This window comes from Poecilia formosa, unplaced genomic scaffold (assembly GCF_000485575.1).
Source record: "Poecilia formosa unplaced genomic scaffold, Poecilia_formosa-5.1.2 Scaffold432, whole genome shotgun sequence".
NCBI classification, from domain to species: domain Eukaryota; kingdom Metazoa; phylum Chordata; class Actinopteri; order Cyprinodontiformes; family Poeciliidae; genus Poecilia; species Poecilia formosa.
The window spans coordinates 200,753-213,528 of NW_006800371.1; the positions used below are offsets into that span (position 1 = coordinate 200,753).

At 39.8% G+C, this 12,776-nt stretch overlaps 1 protein-coding gene across 2 annotated transcripts in view; it reads right to left on the reverse strand.

The window, feature by feature from the left end:
• ssbp4 (single stranded DNA binding protein 4) overlaps positions 1-12,776 on the reverse strand; it is a 108,175-nt gene that overhangs the window by 17,507 nt on the left and 77,892 nt on the right. For both annotated transcript variants that reach the window (XM_007577220.2, XM_007577221.2), the window contains exon 5: positions 10,420-10,509. In XM_007577220.2, coding sequence (XP_007577282.1) covers positions 10,420-10,509 — 90 coding nt within the window. The remainder of the gene's footprint in view (positions 1-10,419; positions 10,510-12,776) is intronic.

Here is a 12,776-nt window from a genome sequence, read left to right on the forward strand (position 1 = left end):
AGAGAGGCTTATCTGAGAAGCAGTCAAGTCGTCACTAAAGCCACTTCTTAACAAGCCACACAATGTGCGGCTTGTCAATTATTTATTTGACGCTCTGGAAATGTTTACTTAGTTGTACATACAGCGTATTCTGGATGTGTTGGCACAGTTCTGACATTTGTATCAGAGCCAGTGTTTTCTGCTGCTCTCTGTGAGCGTGCGTGTGCGTGTGTGTGTTTTGGGTGGTTAACACCAGCTGTACTGGCTCACTCTGTCTCTCAGCAGGTTCACACTGAGGCTAATGCAGCGCTGGCTCTGACTGACCTCAGAGGTTATTGTTGTTGCCAAGCCAGGCTGTATGTGTGTGTGTGTGTGTCTAACAAGGCGCCCCCGCGGGGGTCCGTCGACTGCACTGACCCAGCTGCGGCAGTCTGGTTCTCCTTTGCACACAAGCACACATGCACAGCTGAGTTTTAGTCACTTAGTTGGATGTCGCAGTGGCTTTGCTCATCCCTGACATTAAACATAAGCACAGAACGGCTAGCCATGAACTTTGACCTAAGACTAAACTCACCACATTTAAAGCTGTCAGAAACAGAGAAGTTCTTATAAAAAAATTAAGCTAGTATGAGTTTTGACCACTTGCTGTCCAACTGTTCTCTTTACTTATTTTACTATTGGTAAATTAGCACAAACCAAAAAAAAAAAACCGACTGAAAAGTTTAATATAAAACAGATTCTTCTGGTCTAAAAGCCTAAAAAGCAATGTGTGTTAGCATCACCGTCCACGACTGCATCCACTGAAAAATCACACACATAAAACTGAATGCTGTCCAACTCAAACGCTTCAGGTCCTTCAGTGGAATTAGTCGAGAATCACTTGTCCACAATAATCTTTACAAATCCCAATGGATCATCTTGGTTCTTGCGCCTCTTGTGACATCATTAACCCACATACACACATACAGTAGCTGGTTATTTATTTATTTATTTTTTTGCAGTATCTTTCTTTAAACATATTTTAATGGAAGACATCAACACCTGATTTAAAAGTTTAGAATGTTTTCTTCAATTTTTTTATTTTTTTTTTTTCACTTCGATTCCACACGTTTTCTCTGATACGAACAAATCCGAACATGCACAGATCTGTGTATGATGTGCCATAATGGAGAGCAGCTCCTTTGGCTGAGCCTCCCCAGGTTTTCCTGCTATTACATCTGAATGGGCCAGCATATGGCCTTTACAGCCCCACTGTTCCCTCCACAGGTCCCCACAGAGACTCGCCGAGAGAGAACATTTCAGTCATCACAGAGGTGTACGCGGGGCCACTTTTAAAAGTAGTTTTTCCTCATGCGTACGTGTGTGCGTAAGCATGCGAGCCCTTGTGTGATGTTATTTGTGTGTTTGCGGGAGAGAGGGGAAGAAGGAGGGGGACATGGGGAGCGTTAAATGAAGCAATTAATAAAATCATTTTCTACCCGGCTAAGGAGATAACAGCTTGGCACAGCACCACAAACCCATCAACACAAGCCCCCCTCACCTCCCCACCACTCATTTCGGCTTAAGGAAGACCCACACCGCTGCCCCTGATGGACCACTAACAGAGAGAGAGAGAGGAAGAGATAGAGAAGCACCAGTTTCTTCCCTTTCCCATTTAAAGCAGTGAACACTAGAGGGCAGTGTGTAGCTGCCGTCAAAAACTACAGCTCTCCCACACACACCGAAACACACACATACATGCAGACAGAGAGCACAAAGCAGCCTGCATCATTGAACACAACAAACAAAGCCAGGAGGAACAGCACCACACATACACACACACATGCACACGCACACACACACACACGCACACACACACACACACACATGCATACACACACGTACACTGAATGCACTCTCATTGTCATTCCTTGCTAACATTCCAGAGAGAGCAGTGGTGGTAGCTTTAGCTCTCCTGCTTTGCTCATGGAATATACCACAGGCAGGAATACGCCATCCCGCCGGTATAGGAGGAGGGAGTTTTATCCCCGAGGAGAGACATGCAATAGTGACAGACATTTAAACATGTTAGGATGACACCAAATGATTTATATAAGCACTACTCTCAGAGGTGTTAAGCTGTATTCACACCGAAGTTGACTAATTCATTGATTTTGCAGCTGGACAACAACAAACACTGATAAACCAAGCAATTTACATTTACCCTTATATATATATTTTTTAAAAAAAATCTAAATCTTTACACAAGAGGTTTCATGCAGATGGTTCTATGGACTGTTGAAGGCTGTGTTTGCTTTCAATATCAAATAAATGTGGCAATGCTGTCACACAAAAACTCTGCGTTCAGCCAAGCCAAACGGGTTTTGTGGCAGTAAAAATAAGATTCTACGCAGACGGTCATCCATTGTTTGCATTTCACACATGTAGGACTATCAACCTCCAAATGCAAGATACGAGGAGAAAATATCCAATGTTGTGGTTTGCGTTAATTCACCATTCACAAACTGCTGTACTTTATAAATTTCTTTTTAAAAATCAAAGTTAAAGTTAGAGCTCCAACATTAACTATTTGACGTCCATCAATCATTTCTTTTTAATGAGAGAAATTTCAAAAAAAAAAAGGTAACCGCTTGTAGGTGACGTCATTTGTCATTAAGCACACTTGCATCATGATGTAGGGGTAGCAATCTCGTCTCTGCCAGCTAATTTGCATCACTTTGATTTTCTGTGCTTGCATAAACGATATTTCAATGTAGCCAAATTCTCGATGAAGCCGCTTCATTCACAAACCTGCTTATGTTTTCAAGGGCCAGAATATTTAAAATCTGGATTGAAATACAGCTCATTAGGACTGATTTTTTCTTTTCTTTTTTTGGTTAATGAGCTTTATTTTTAGACAAACGGAAGAGGGAGAGAGAGAGAGAGAGAGAGAGAGAGAGAGAGTGAGAGAGAGAGAGAGAGAGAATCGGAAGACATTTCGCTGGTAGATTGGACTCTTAAGAACACATGGATGTATGTAATATCAACAAACTGAAGATCTCAAGTATTAATTGATTTTAGATCTTGTATATCAGCTGAGAAAGTCTTCACTCCCTTAAATTTGTAATAATATATCTGCCTTTATCTCAGCTAGACTTTTACTAATATCTTATTATCAATAATACTATTATTAATGCCCTTATTTCCACAGTGCATGTTCAGAGGAGTCTACCTGGACAGGGTGCACACTGCAGATGAGTAGGACCTGCAGACGACGAGAATGTGCAGCTCCTCTTCGTGTTCAGTAGTTGAGATTTCTCCTAAGACTCCGTTAATTTGTTTAATATGTCCACAACCAGCTACACGAGTTCAATTTCCTGACTGTAAAACAGACCACAGAAAGCCTTATCCTCCCATCACACTCGAGCAAATCTTTCTTAAATTTCACTGGTCTTACAAAAATATATAGATTTAGTAAACTGTACTGCGTTCCTCCAACCTAACTTAGATATCGTAGCCCAGGCATCCCAGACTCCAGTCCTCAGGGGTCGATACTCTGCAACTTTTAGAGGCAACCCTGACCCAATACAATTCCTCAGCATGCAATCAACTTTTGTAGTGTTCTGCTAATGACCTAAATATTTTACCCAAGTGGATTGAAGCAAGATATTAATTTAAAAGTTGCAAGATGTGAGCCTCTTAGGACTGTACTTGAGACCCCTTGCTCTAGCAGGGAGTCTCAAGTAATTATTAATTTGGTCTCCAGCTAGTAGATTACTTTAGTTATTCCACTGATATGGAATTAATGCAAGTGCTACACAAATGTAGGACCAGGGATTCGCTTCATGCTTTGGTATGCAGACGCTCTGTCTGCACTGAAGAAGATTTACAAGTCCGGTATCAATTTCTGATTAATTCAGCTATTCATTTTTTGTCCAGTAGAGGGCACTCATAAGTTGCACAGCAAAGTGAAACTTTCTGCCTGAGATTGTTGGGTGAACAAATTTTATAAGATTATATACCAACGGGTATATAATGGGAAAATATTTTCTGGCATTTCTACAATCAACCATTGCCGACCAGCTTTTTCCATATTTTTAATAGTACTTTGATGATTTGTATTTGGTGATGAACTCCAGGTCTTTCAGCTTGGAAGGCCTCCATGCCATCACCCAAATCTTCAGCTCCTTTAAAGAGTCTCCTTCAGACGTTGGCTGGGCCCAGGCTTACTTTAAAATTAAATCTGCCACGAGTAGGAATAATGTCGGGCTTAGCTGTTTATCAACATAATAAAGCCTTTTTACAGATGGTAAAAACTCGATCCTCATTTTAATGACTGAAAACGGAAAATGAATGAAAGATTAGACCACCAAAGAAGCGCACAAAGTAACGGGCAATAAACACACACAGTTAACCGTTGCTTTTCCTTAACGTGGCTCGGCCCACTTAGTTATTAAAAATTGTAATAAAACAGTGATCTTCTTTCAGATCGCTCAGAGCACCTACAGTTTCAGAGGCTCGTGTGGCAGCGTGCATCGGGGGTGCGCTTGGAGAGATTTCCTGCACCTGTCTCCAAACTGATAAACCCCAGTGCGTCGGACACAGTGTGCTGATAGAGATGACACATGCACAGTGGGAGACAGAGGCTACAGTCAAAACACTGTTTAACTGCAGCGACTTATCAGCAGTTCTGAGCTGCTGCTGGAGAAGCAACAACAAACAGCGAACGAGGGAAACTTCTGATGGAGCACGGGTGTTCTTATTTTTTTAGGACTGTCATCCAGAGAATCATTAGATATCATTTTTGTTGCTGTCTTCTCAAGGATAAGCGCCGATGATAAGAGTAAAAGGTGGAACCTCTTCTCGTTGGCTTTATTTCAGGCAGAAGTGAGGAGACACGCCAATGAATTCTTATCTTCATTTGTCTTTTTTTTTTAAAGTTTGACTCCGAGTGCTCCTTCAGTCGAAGTACAAAAGAGGCATCTGAATTCAGTTTTAGAGAGCAGGTTATATTCCAATATGCTGAAGTTTAGAAAATATCCAGGTTCTCAACAGAGAGTTCTCCAGCAGGGCTGCAACAATGGCTTTAAGCTAATACTGAGATTTAGTATTTGTCTTTGATGGTTTGGGTCCTATTCTGCGGCTGCTGTGGTTTTAAATAGTTGATAGCTTTGTCTTGCTCAAACAGTTTTACAGGCTTCATTTAAATTTTGACAACTCATTGGGATGTCGCACATTGAATGTGTTTAGGAAAAATATTGAACTTTAACTGGAATACAACTTTTAATGCAAAAGTTACATGTGACCCCTCATTTCTTATAACTTGCTTCGAAGCAGCCAGACTCCTTAAAGGGGTATTGATCAGTGATTCTTCAGGTTTAACTTTCTTTGAACATGAGGGGCCATTTTACAAAATGTACATTCAAGAGAGCACAAGTTCCTAACATAAGCAAAATGTGGCAAAAGACATGAAAAGAACCCTCACATAAATTATTATTTTTTTTATTACTTCCCTCAAATTCATAAGTTTGACTGATATTTCCTAGAATTGCCTTTTGAACAGTTTGACTCATTTCAAGTGTTTTGGGTTTTTCTTCATCAGGCTTCTCATAACAGCTTGCTGGATCTTTGGCCCATTCCTCCTGACACAACTCGTGTAACTGAGTCGGGTTTGAAGGTTGCTTTACTACCAAGACTTTTTCAGCTCTGCCCACGAACTTTCTATAAAACTGAGAACAGGCCATTATGATGGCCACTTTAAAACACTGATTTTACTCACTTTTAGCCAGTTCGTGACCAATTTGGACCCATTTGTGCCAGAATTCTCTTCCTGATGTTCCCGAAAACTTCACACCAAAAAACATGTCCACTTGTGTGTCTCTACTTAATGCAAAAGTTGTGAATCATCCAATCAGAACCTTACAAAGACATGACGTCATCGTTTGGACGTTCAAATAGTTCAGATGGAAACGTTTGACTTTGTGGAAAGTAATTACCATTATTCTGGCAATTAGCAAATGGGAAAGATTTCAGAAATCCCAGCTAATCAAAAGCAGGGAAGAGTTAGTCTAATTTAATGTCAGACAGAGAAAGTGAACCTTTGTGTTTTTTTTAATACAGTGTATGTAAATATTTGGTTTCAACTGTATATAAGATGGTTTAAATGGCAGCCTCTTTTAAGACACATTTCATTCATATTGCTGCAAAAACAAGAAATTGAAACAAAACTGAAGTTCATTTAGGAAAAGATGAACAAATAAAGAGACAATTCAGGACTTTTGCACAGAAGTCTATATGTAGAAAGCACAGCTTAGCTTTTATTTTTTTAAGACATAAGACCTGAGTGCCCGCTGCTACTTTTTGCTGTCATGCCTTTCATTAACTTTGTCACCCATCAACCTCCCATAATCCCCTGTCATCTGCACTTTTTCTTGTCCTCCCCTGAGGGCCATGATGCCTCAGGACAGGACATGGACAATTGAGGACAGCAGTTTCAATGTACAACTTATACAGCATGTATTCTTTGCTATTAATTCCTCTGTTTTCCTTTCTAAACCAAGACTACTTTTAGCTTCATCTTAAGCCCTACATAATTTACAATATAAGGAGTTGTACATGATAGTATTATTCTTCAATATTCATTGGTCAGGCTAAAGAGTGTTCAAATTTGTTTTCTGAAGTTGTACTTACTAAATTTCAAATCCACAAATGAGTGGAAACTCATTCCTGAGTCAATAAGGTGGAATTAACCGACTATGGTCATGCAACCAAAACAGAAGAAATATGTCTGATGAGACGAGGTGGATTAAATCAGCTGGGCATGTGCACAGCAGAGTTATGAATACTGATTTTAAAGATCCAGAGAATATTGGCTTTTTGAATTGAAATCAAGTCAAACACAATTGTAGCAAATTAAATGCAGGGTTTCAAATCAGGACGCTCTGTATTTTGTCCAAACTTAAACTTTCAGAGTTCTTGATGCAGTTTTTATGTATTTTTTGGACGAGTTGATGAATAAAACCATCAGAATAAAAAAAGTAAAACTACTACTTTTTCTATGCCCTACCTTGTTCTCTACACCACATCAGATCAGGAAAACACTTAAATTCTATAATTTTCCTGAATGAATCCTGTAATTGTTCGTGTTTAAGGATATAAACTAGAGATCAGGCCCAAAATCTGATGGACCCAAAACTGGATCATTGAATAATTCTGATCTGGATTACAACTTTTCATTACTTTTTAGTTATTTTTCTTGATCCTGCCACTGAATTTTACTGTTTCTTTTTTTGTTTTGCTTTGTTTAAGTGTGTTGTGTTTTATGAAAATAACCTTGACTTGAATTTTATGGCCATTTTCTATCACTTATGCAATTTGCCTCAAAGATCTCTTGCTTTGCACTAGCTCGGTAACTTCACATTTTAAGTTCATTGTCAAAAGTACATCATATGGTCATAACAAACTCTGTATGGCAGAAAAGATAAACCACTTCAAGAAGTTTCAAAGTAAACAATCTCACCTCCACTTTCCTGTTTATTCCTGTTCTTTAGCCCTTATTTCACACAGGATCAAAGCCGGTAACAGAGTTAGGGTCAGCCATGCTAATTATCGCATCAGTCCAACAAATATTTGCAACATGCGCACATGGAGAGATCATACATGAGCAGCACAACTACAGATGCTGGCGAGTTTGCACACGACCCTGAGGCAGCTTGAGAAAAAAATAATAATTTCAAAGACAAGGAGGAATAGGGGGAGTGTGGAAATGTCATGGAGAAGGATGGCAGACATACAGAGAGAGAGAGAGAGAGAGAGAGAGGCGGGGGAAAGGGAGAGGAAAACTGACCCTGAGTTCAGCTAAGAAATGACTAAAGCAGCAGGAAATTCAGTTTACGGCATATAATCCATTCACAATTCTAGATCGACAGTCAAGCGGCTGCAGAGTGGCTGAGGAGGAGCGATGGGAGTGCGAGGAAAACCTCCACAATATGTGGGAGGGAAGAATCTGCTTCCCCCTTCATTTGAATGAATGAATGTGTTGCAGAAAACTCAGTAGGCTGCACTTTCAGATTGGTCCGCAGCCATTTGTCCGCTAGGGAATGAATGTTGGAGCAGAGAGCAAGGTGTAATGCTCAAGGAAAATGATGTAATGTGAACAAGACACTGATATACTGTGTGCTTTTAAGGATGTTTTCAAAGAACACTTTATCTTTGCCATTTACACTTCAATTTCTTGTTTTTTTTTTTTTTCCCCACCCTAGAATATGATAACCGAGCTAAGCAGATAGAGGGCGAGATTAGGAAGGTAAGTACTTATATCCATTCATCCTTTCATTCCCTCTCTCTTCTCCTTGTACCCTTCTGCCCACTCTCCCTGCCCGTCTATCTGTCTGTCTGCCATGCGCGCAGTGTCTATTTTTGGAAAGCAATGTCACTCACGCAACACCATAAGATAGCTTTCTCGGTGTCCTGCTCACAACTCATACATCATTAACATTCTCACACGCACACGCACGCACACACACGCATTTTGTGTTCAAAATGTGCTGCACACACACATTTTGCACACACACGCACAAGGCTGTGCAATGCAAAATGTGCTGCTGATCCACAAAAAGGAAAAAAAAAGCTTTTATTGTGTCACAAACATTAAACTAAGTAAGGGGAAATTTGTGCAACACGTTTAGGCCAAACACATAAAAAGAGGAACCGAGAAATCGACTGGTGACTGGGATAAGCTGGTTTTCAGTTTGATGTGGCATGACTGGTGACTGGGCAGCTGAAAACTCAAATATCCAGTCTTCTTGTGACCAGCGAATACACCGTAATAAGTGATATCAGCTCTTGCTGACAGGAACACTCCTCTGAGTGGACGCAGTAACAGAGGGGGGAAAAAAAGACTCATAGTTTGCCAGTTTCACTATCAGTTGTTTAAAGTGAAGCTCGATGAAGCACAGAGATGCAAGCAGCCATTTGGAAGGAAAATTGTCAAGAACTGTTGTTCCGTTTAAGCAGAGAGAGAGAGCATGACTTTCAATGGATAACGGGAAGGCTGAACGAGCCTAGCCAGGTTTCTCTGTTTTTATCCAGTTCAGCTCGTCATGGAGCAGATTGGATTCAGAAACTTTGGCAGACTTTTGGAAATCTCACCCTTAGGGATCTACATTTTCTAAGAATACACTCACAGTGTGACGTTTTGGCTCTGCCAGCCATGTTAGCCGCATTACCTGCTAACATAAGATGCTTATGCCAGTTTAAAATGTAAACTTTATATATTCCAGTCTTTATTTTGAAATATTAAACTCTTTGACAGTGACTCACATAAATGCCTTCACTTTTAATATAAATAAATAATGACCACTCAGGTCAGAAGGCTAGAAGAACATACTTTGAATGCTATACTTGTATCTTCTTTTATTCTAGTTCTTAAAGACAAATCGTCAGGGTGTCAAATCTTAAACAAAAGAGAAATCAGAAATCACAAAAGTCCAATAAGATCAAATGTTTTAAATGTGTATGGGAACCTCTTATTGTGTTTGAAAAAGCTAAATGAAATCCAAAAGTTTCTGACGTTTTTGTGAAAATTCTGGGATTTCACTGCGCTAAATTTATTTCCAACATGGCAGCTATATGGATACTAAAGGAAAAAGCTTAATACTTAACTACATTTTCCACAAAAGTAAGGAGAATCCTACCTCGTGCACATCTTTGTATTTTAGCTTCTGCATTCATAAAAGGAACTATTGTTGAGACGACAGGTTTTTTCAGATTTTTCAGTCTTCTCCAAGTCGTTAAACGACAGCTGGTTGAATTTGCGTAGACAAAGGTTTGTTTTAGTCCACTTATCAAAAGCATTTGCAAGAGAGTGGAAGAAGTGTGTCACCAAACCTGTCTTGTTATTACAAAGATTTCATGCAGATCAATTTACGTGCAAGTTTTGCTGCAACTGACCTCCTTTTCCTAAATGACATGGACACTATATGAAGCAATTCATTAAATCTTACCCCATGCTACCTTAATGGCCGAAAAGGAGAAAATGAGAAAAGGAATAAAACACAGATGAGGAATGACCTCGCCGGCTTCTGAAAGCTCTCATTTCGAAGAATAAGTGAAACAAACAAGAGCAGTAACAGCTTTATCTGCTCCTCCCAAATAAATAACTACAAGTTCATTCTGAAAATAGAAACTGTATTGAAGCAAACTCTACAGAGAAATAAAGCTCAGCGAGAAGACCTGGGGTTAACAGCTCGACAACCGAAGAACATACGGGACATATGCAGGACAGAGAAGGGAACACATCTGGACAGGGATTAGGGTGGCTAAAGAGGCTAAAAAAAGGAGGAGGAGACAGAAGGATGGGCTTAACTTAGGCTAAGTGAGGGAGAAGGGTGTGTATGTGTTAGATGAACAGCAATGTTTGAACAGCGGGTAGAGAGGTGAGACCTCAGGACAGATTCTTACTTGAAAGAAGCCAGGGGGCATGGGTCCTCCTGGCATGCCATCATTGGGTGGCATGTTGCCCATCACTGGACTGGGAGCAGCGGCCGCACTCTGAAAAGACACAAAAGAGAATACTTTCTTTTTTTCTTCTTCTTCTTCTTCTCAGTATTCTTGTTAAATAGAGCAACACAAAGTGGCTGAAGGAAGGTGTTAAAATATTCTTGGATTTGCCTAAAATAATTGAAAGTGAGAAAAAGTCCAACTGTGCTGGCACGCTAAAACAAACAAAGTTCCAAATCGGGTGACAAGTGATCTGAAATATTATTAGTTGGTGCTCTGAAAAAACATTATATCGCAAAGGCCGCAAGACAAGCACCGTTCAATCTGTCTTTTAAAAACGGAGTAACTTAGAGCATAAATCAGAGGAAGCCAGAAGAAAGACACTGTAGCCACAGCAGCTGCAAAAGACTTAAGACTGAGGTAAAAGTTCACCTTCCAGCAACAAAACATCCATAAACATGCAACCAGAGCTACAATAAAATGCTTCAGATAAAACATATTAGATTCCAGTTCTGAATCAAACAAAGAATTTGAAGTAAGACTTGAAGGTTCACTCAATCCAATCTGAGGACTTATCCCAAGTTTCTCTAGATGAAGCCGGTAGAGACTTACCCCAAAAGACTACAACATTTGATGTAGGATATACAGCTGCACGCAACACTTTTCATATTTAAGTGAATCAAAAATTGCAAATCTATACATTGTTTCATTCATTTTCCCAATTAAGAACTACTTTGCATTGGTCTATCACCTAAAGTCCCAGTAGAATGCATTAAAGTATGTGGCGTCACTTTCTGGCACCATTTCCTTCATCTTCCCTGACAATTCCAACGATTTTGAGCAGGGATATAAACAGACAGTCGTGACACTAGACGCTCTGATTTCCTTTTGAGATGGTAAAACTGACCTTTGGTATTCAGTCCTGTCATAGCTTGACGTTCACATTTTGTTGGGGTCAAAAAGAAACAAAAAGTTTCCCCGAGAGACAAATTTAGGGCAAACTATGTCGATTGTTTTCATTACTCTCCATACAAACTTTACATTTTTCTGGAAGATCCTGACGTTGCCCTCAGAAGGCTGGAAAGATGGATGGCCACAAAATACGCTTCTGTCAGTCAGAGTCGGTTACTCCAGCACAGATCACAAAGGTTTAGTTGCCTAAGCGTAACCTTTAACACGAGGAAAATTCTCACATGAATCATGTTTACAATGGTGTCACCATTCCTATTTTATCAGTCATGGATTTGTTTCCACAAAATGCAAACAGAACCCCACCACCACCAACAACAACAACAACGCCCCTCAGCGAGATTTCTACACACTCCCACTGCAACAATCCCAGAGTGCCCCGGCTGACCTGCACGGCACAGGCGCTAAGTAAGAGGGCCCCAAGGCCATGAGCCCAGACACAAACAACCCTGGTGAGGGGGGTGGGATTCTGTGAGACTCTGGATGAAATGTTAAAGTCAGTATGGAAAAAAAAAGAATAAAGCAGACATGTATCAGAGGAACAAGAGGACGTAGAAAAAAAAAAGGGATTTCTCTGGAAAGGTGACAAGAGGTTGCAGAGTGTTCAATAGCCCAACAAAAGATGCTACTGTATTACTCTCTGGTCGAGGTGTTGACTCCTTCAGCTCCTTCTGAACTCAGCAGTGGAGAAACACGAAGAGGTGGAGGTCAAGAGTAACTACTAGAGTAAAAAGTGAAAGGGAACAGGAATTAACTCTGCTTTTTCAAAAGCAGATATATAATAATAATAATTTAAAAAAAAAACCTGAAAGTCTGATGAACTCATATGAGGAGTTTCAACAATTTCTGGAATTTCTTGTCTTATGAATGAAACAGCAGTGAGCATTTACAATGTCAAATGCATAATCACTCTGTTCCTGATAACAAAGATCCAAACGAGATGCTGTGTTACTTTGCAGCAGAGTTTAGGTGTGTGTTATTAGCAGTGCTACCAGACAAGATCTAGGTTGGATCATTGAAAGCTCCGACCATAATTATTTAAGGATAACCATGTTTTTTTTTTTCAAGCCATGTCTTTTTCAGCAGTTGTTGCTTATCTATAGTACTTAATTAACTATGACTAATTGATTTTTTTCATCCCTTTTTTAATTCTTCATCTACTTCTTGTTTTATTATTTGCTTTAATTGATTGATCAAACAACCTACGGCAGCTGAAGTTCTTTTGGACTCCATTGCTCTCTTTGAATGGACATATACATAGTTTCAAATCAAATGCATATTTTTGGACAGCCAGATGTCCACCTCCTGAGAATCCTGCAAAAAGTGAAACTCTCCAAGCAAAAAAAAAA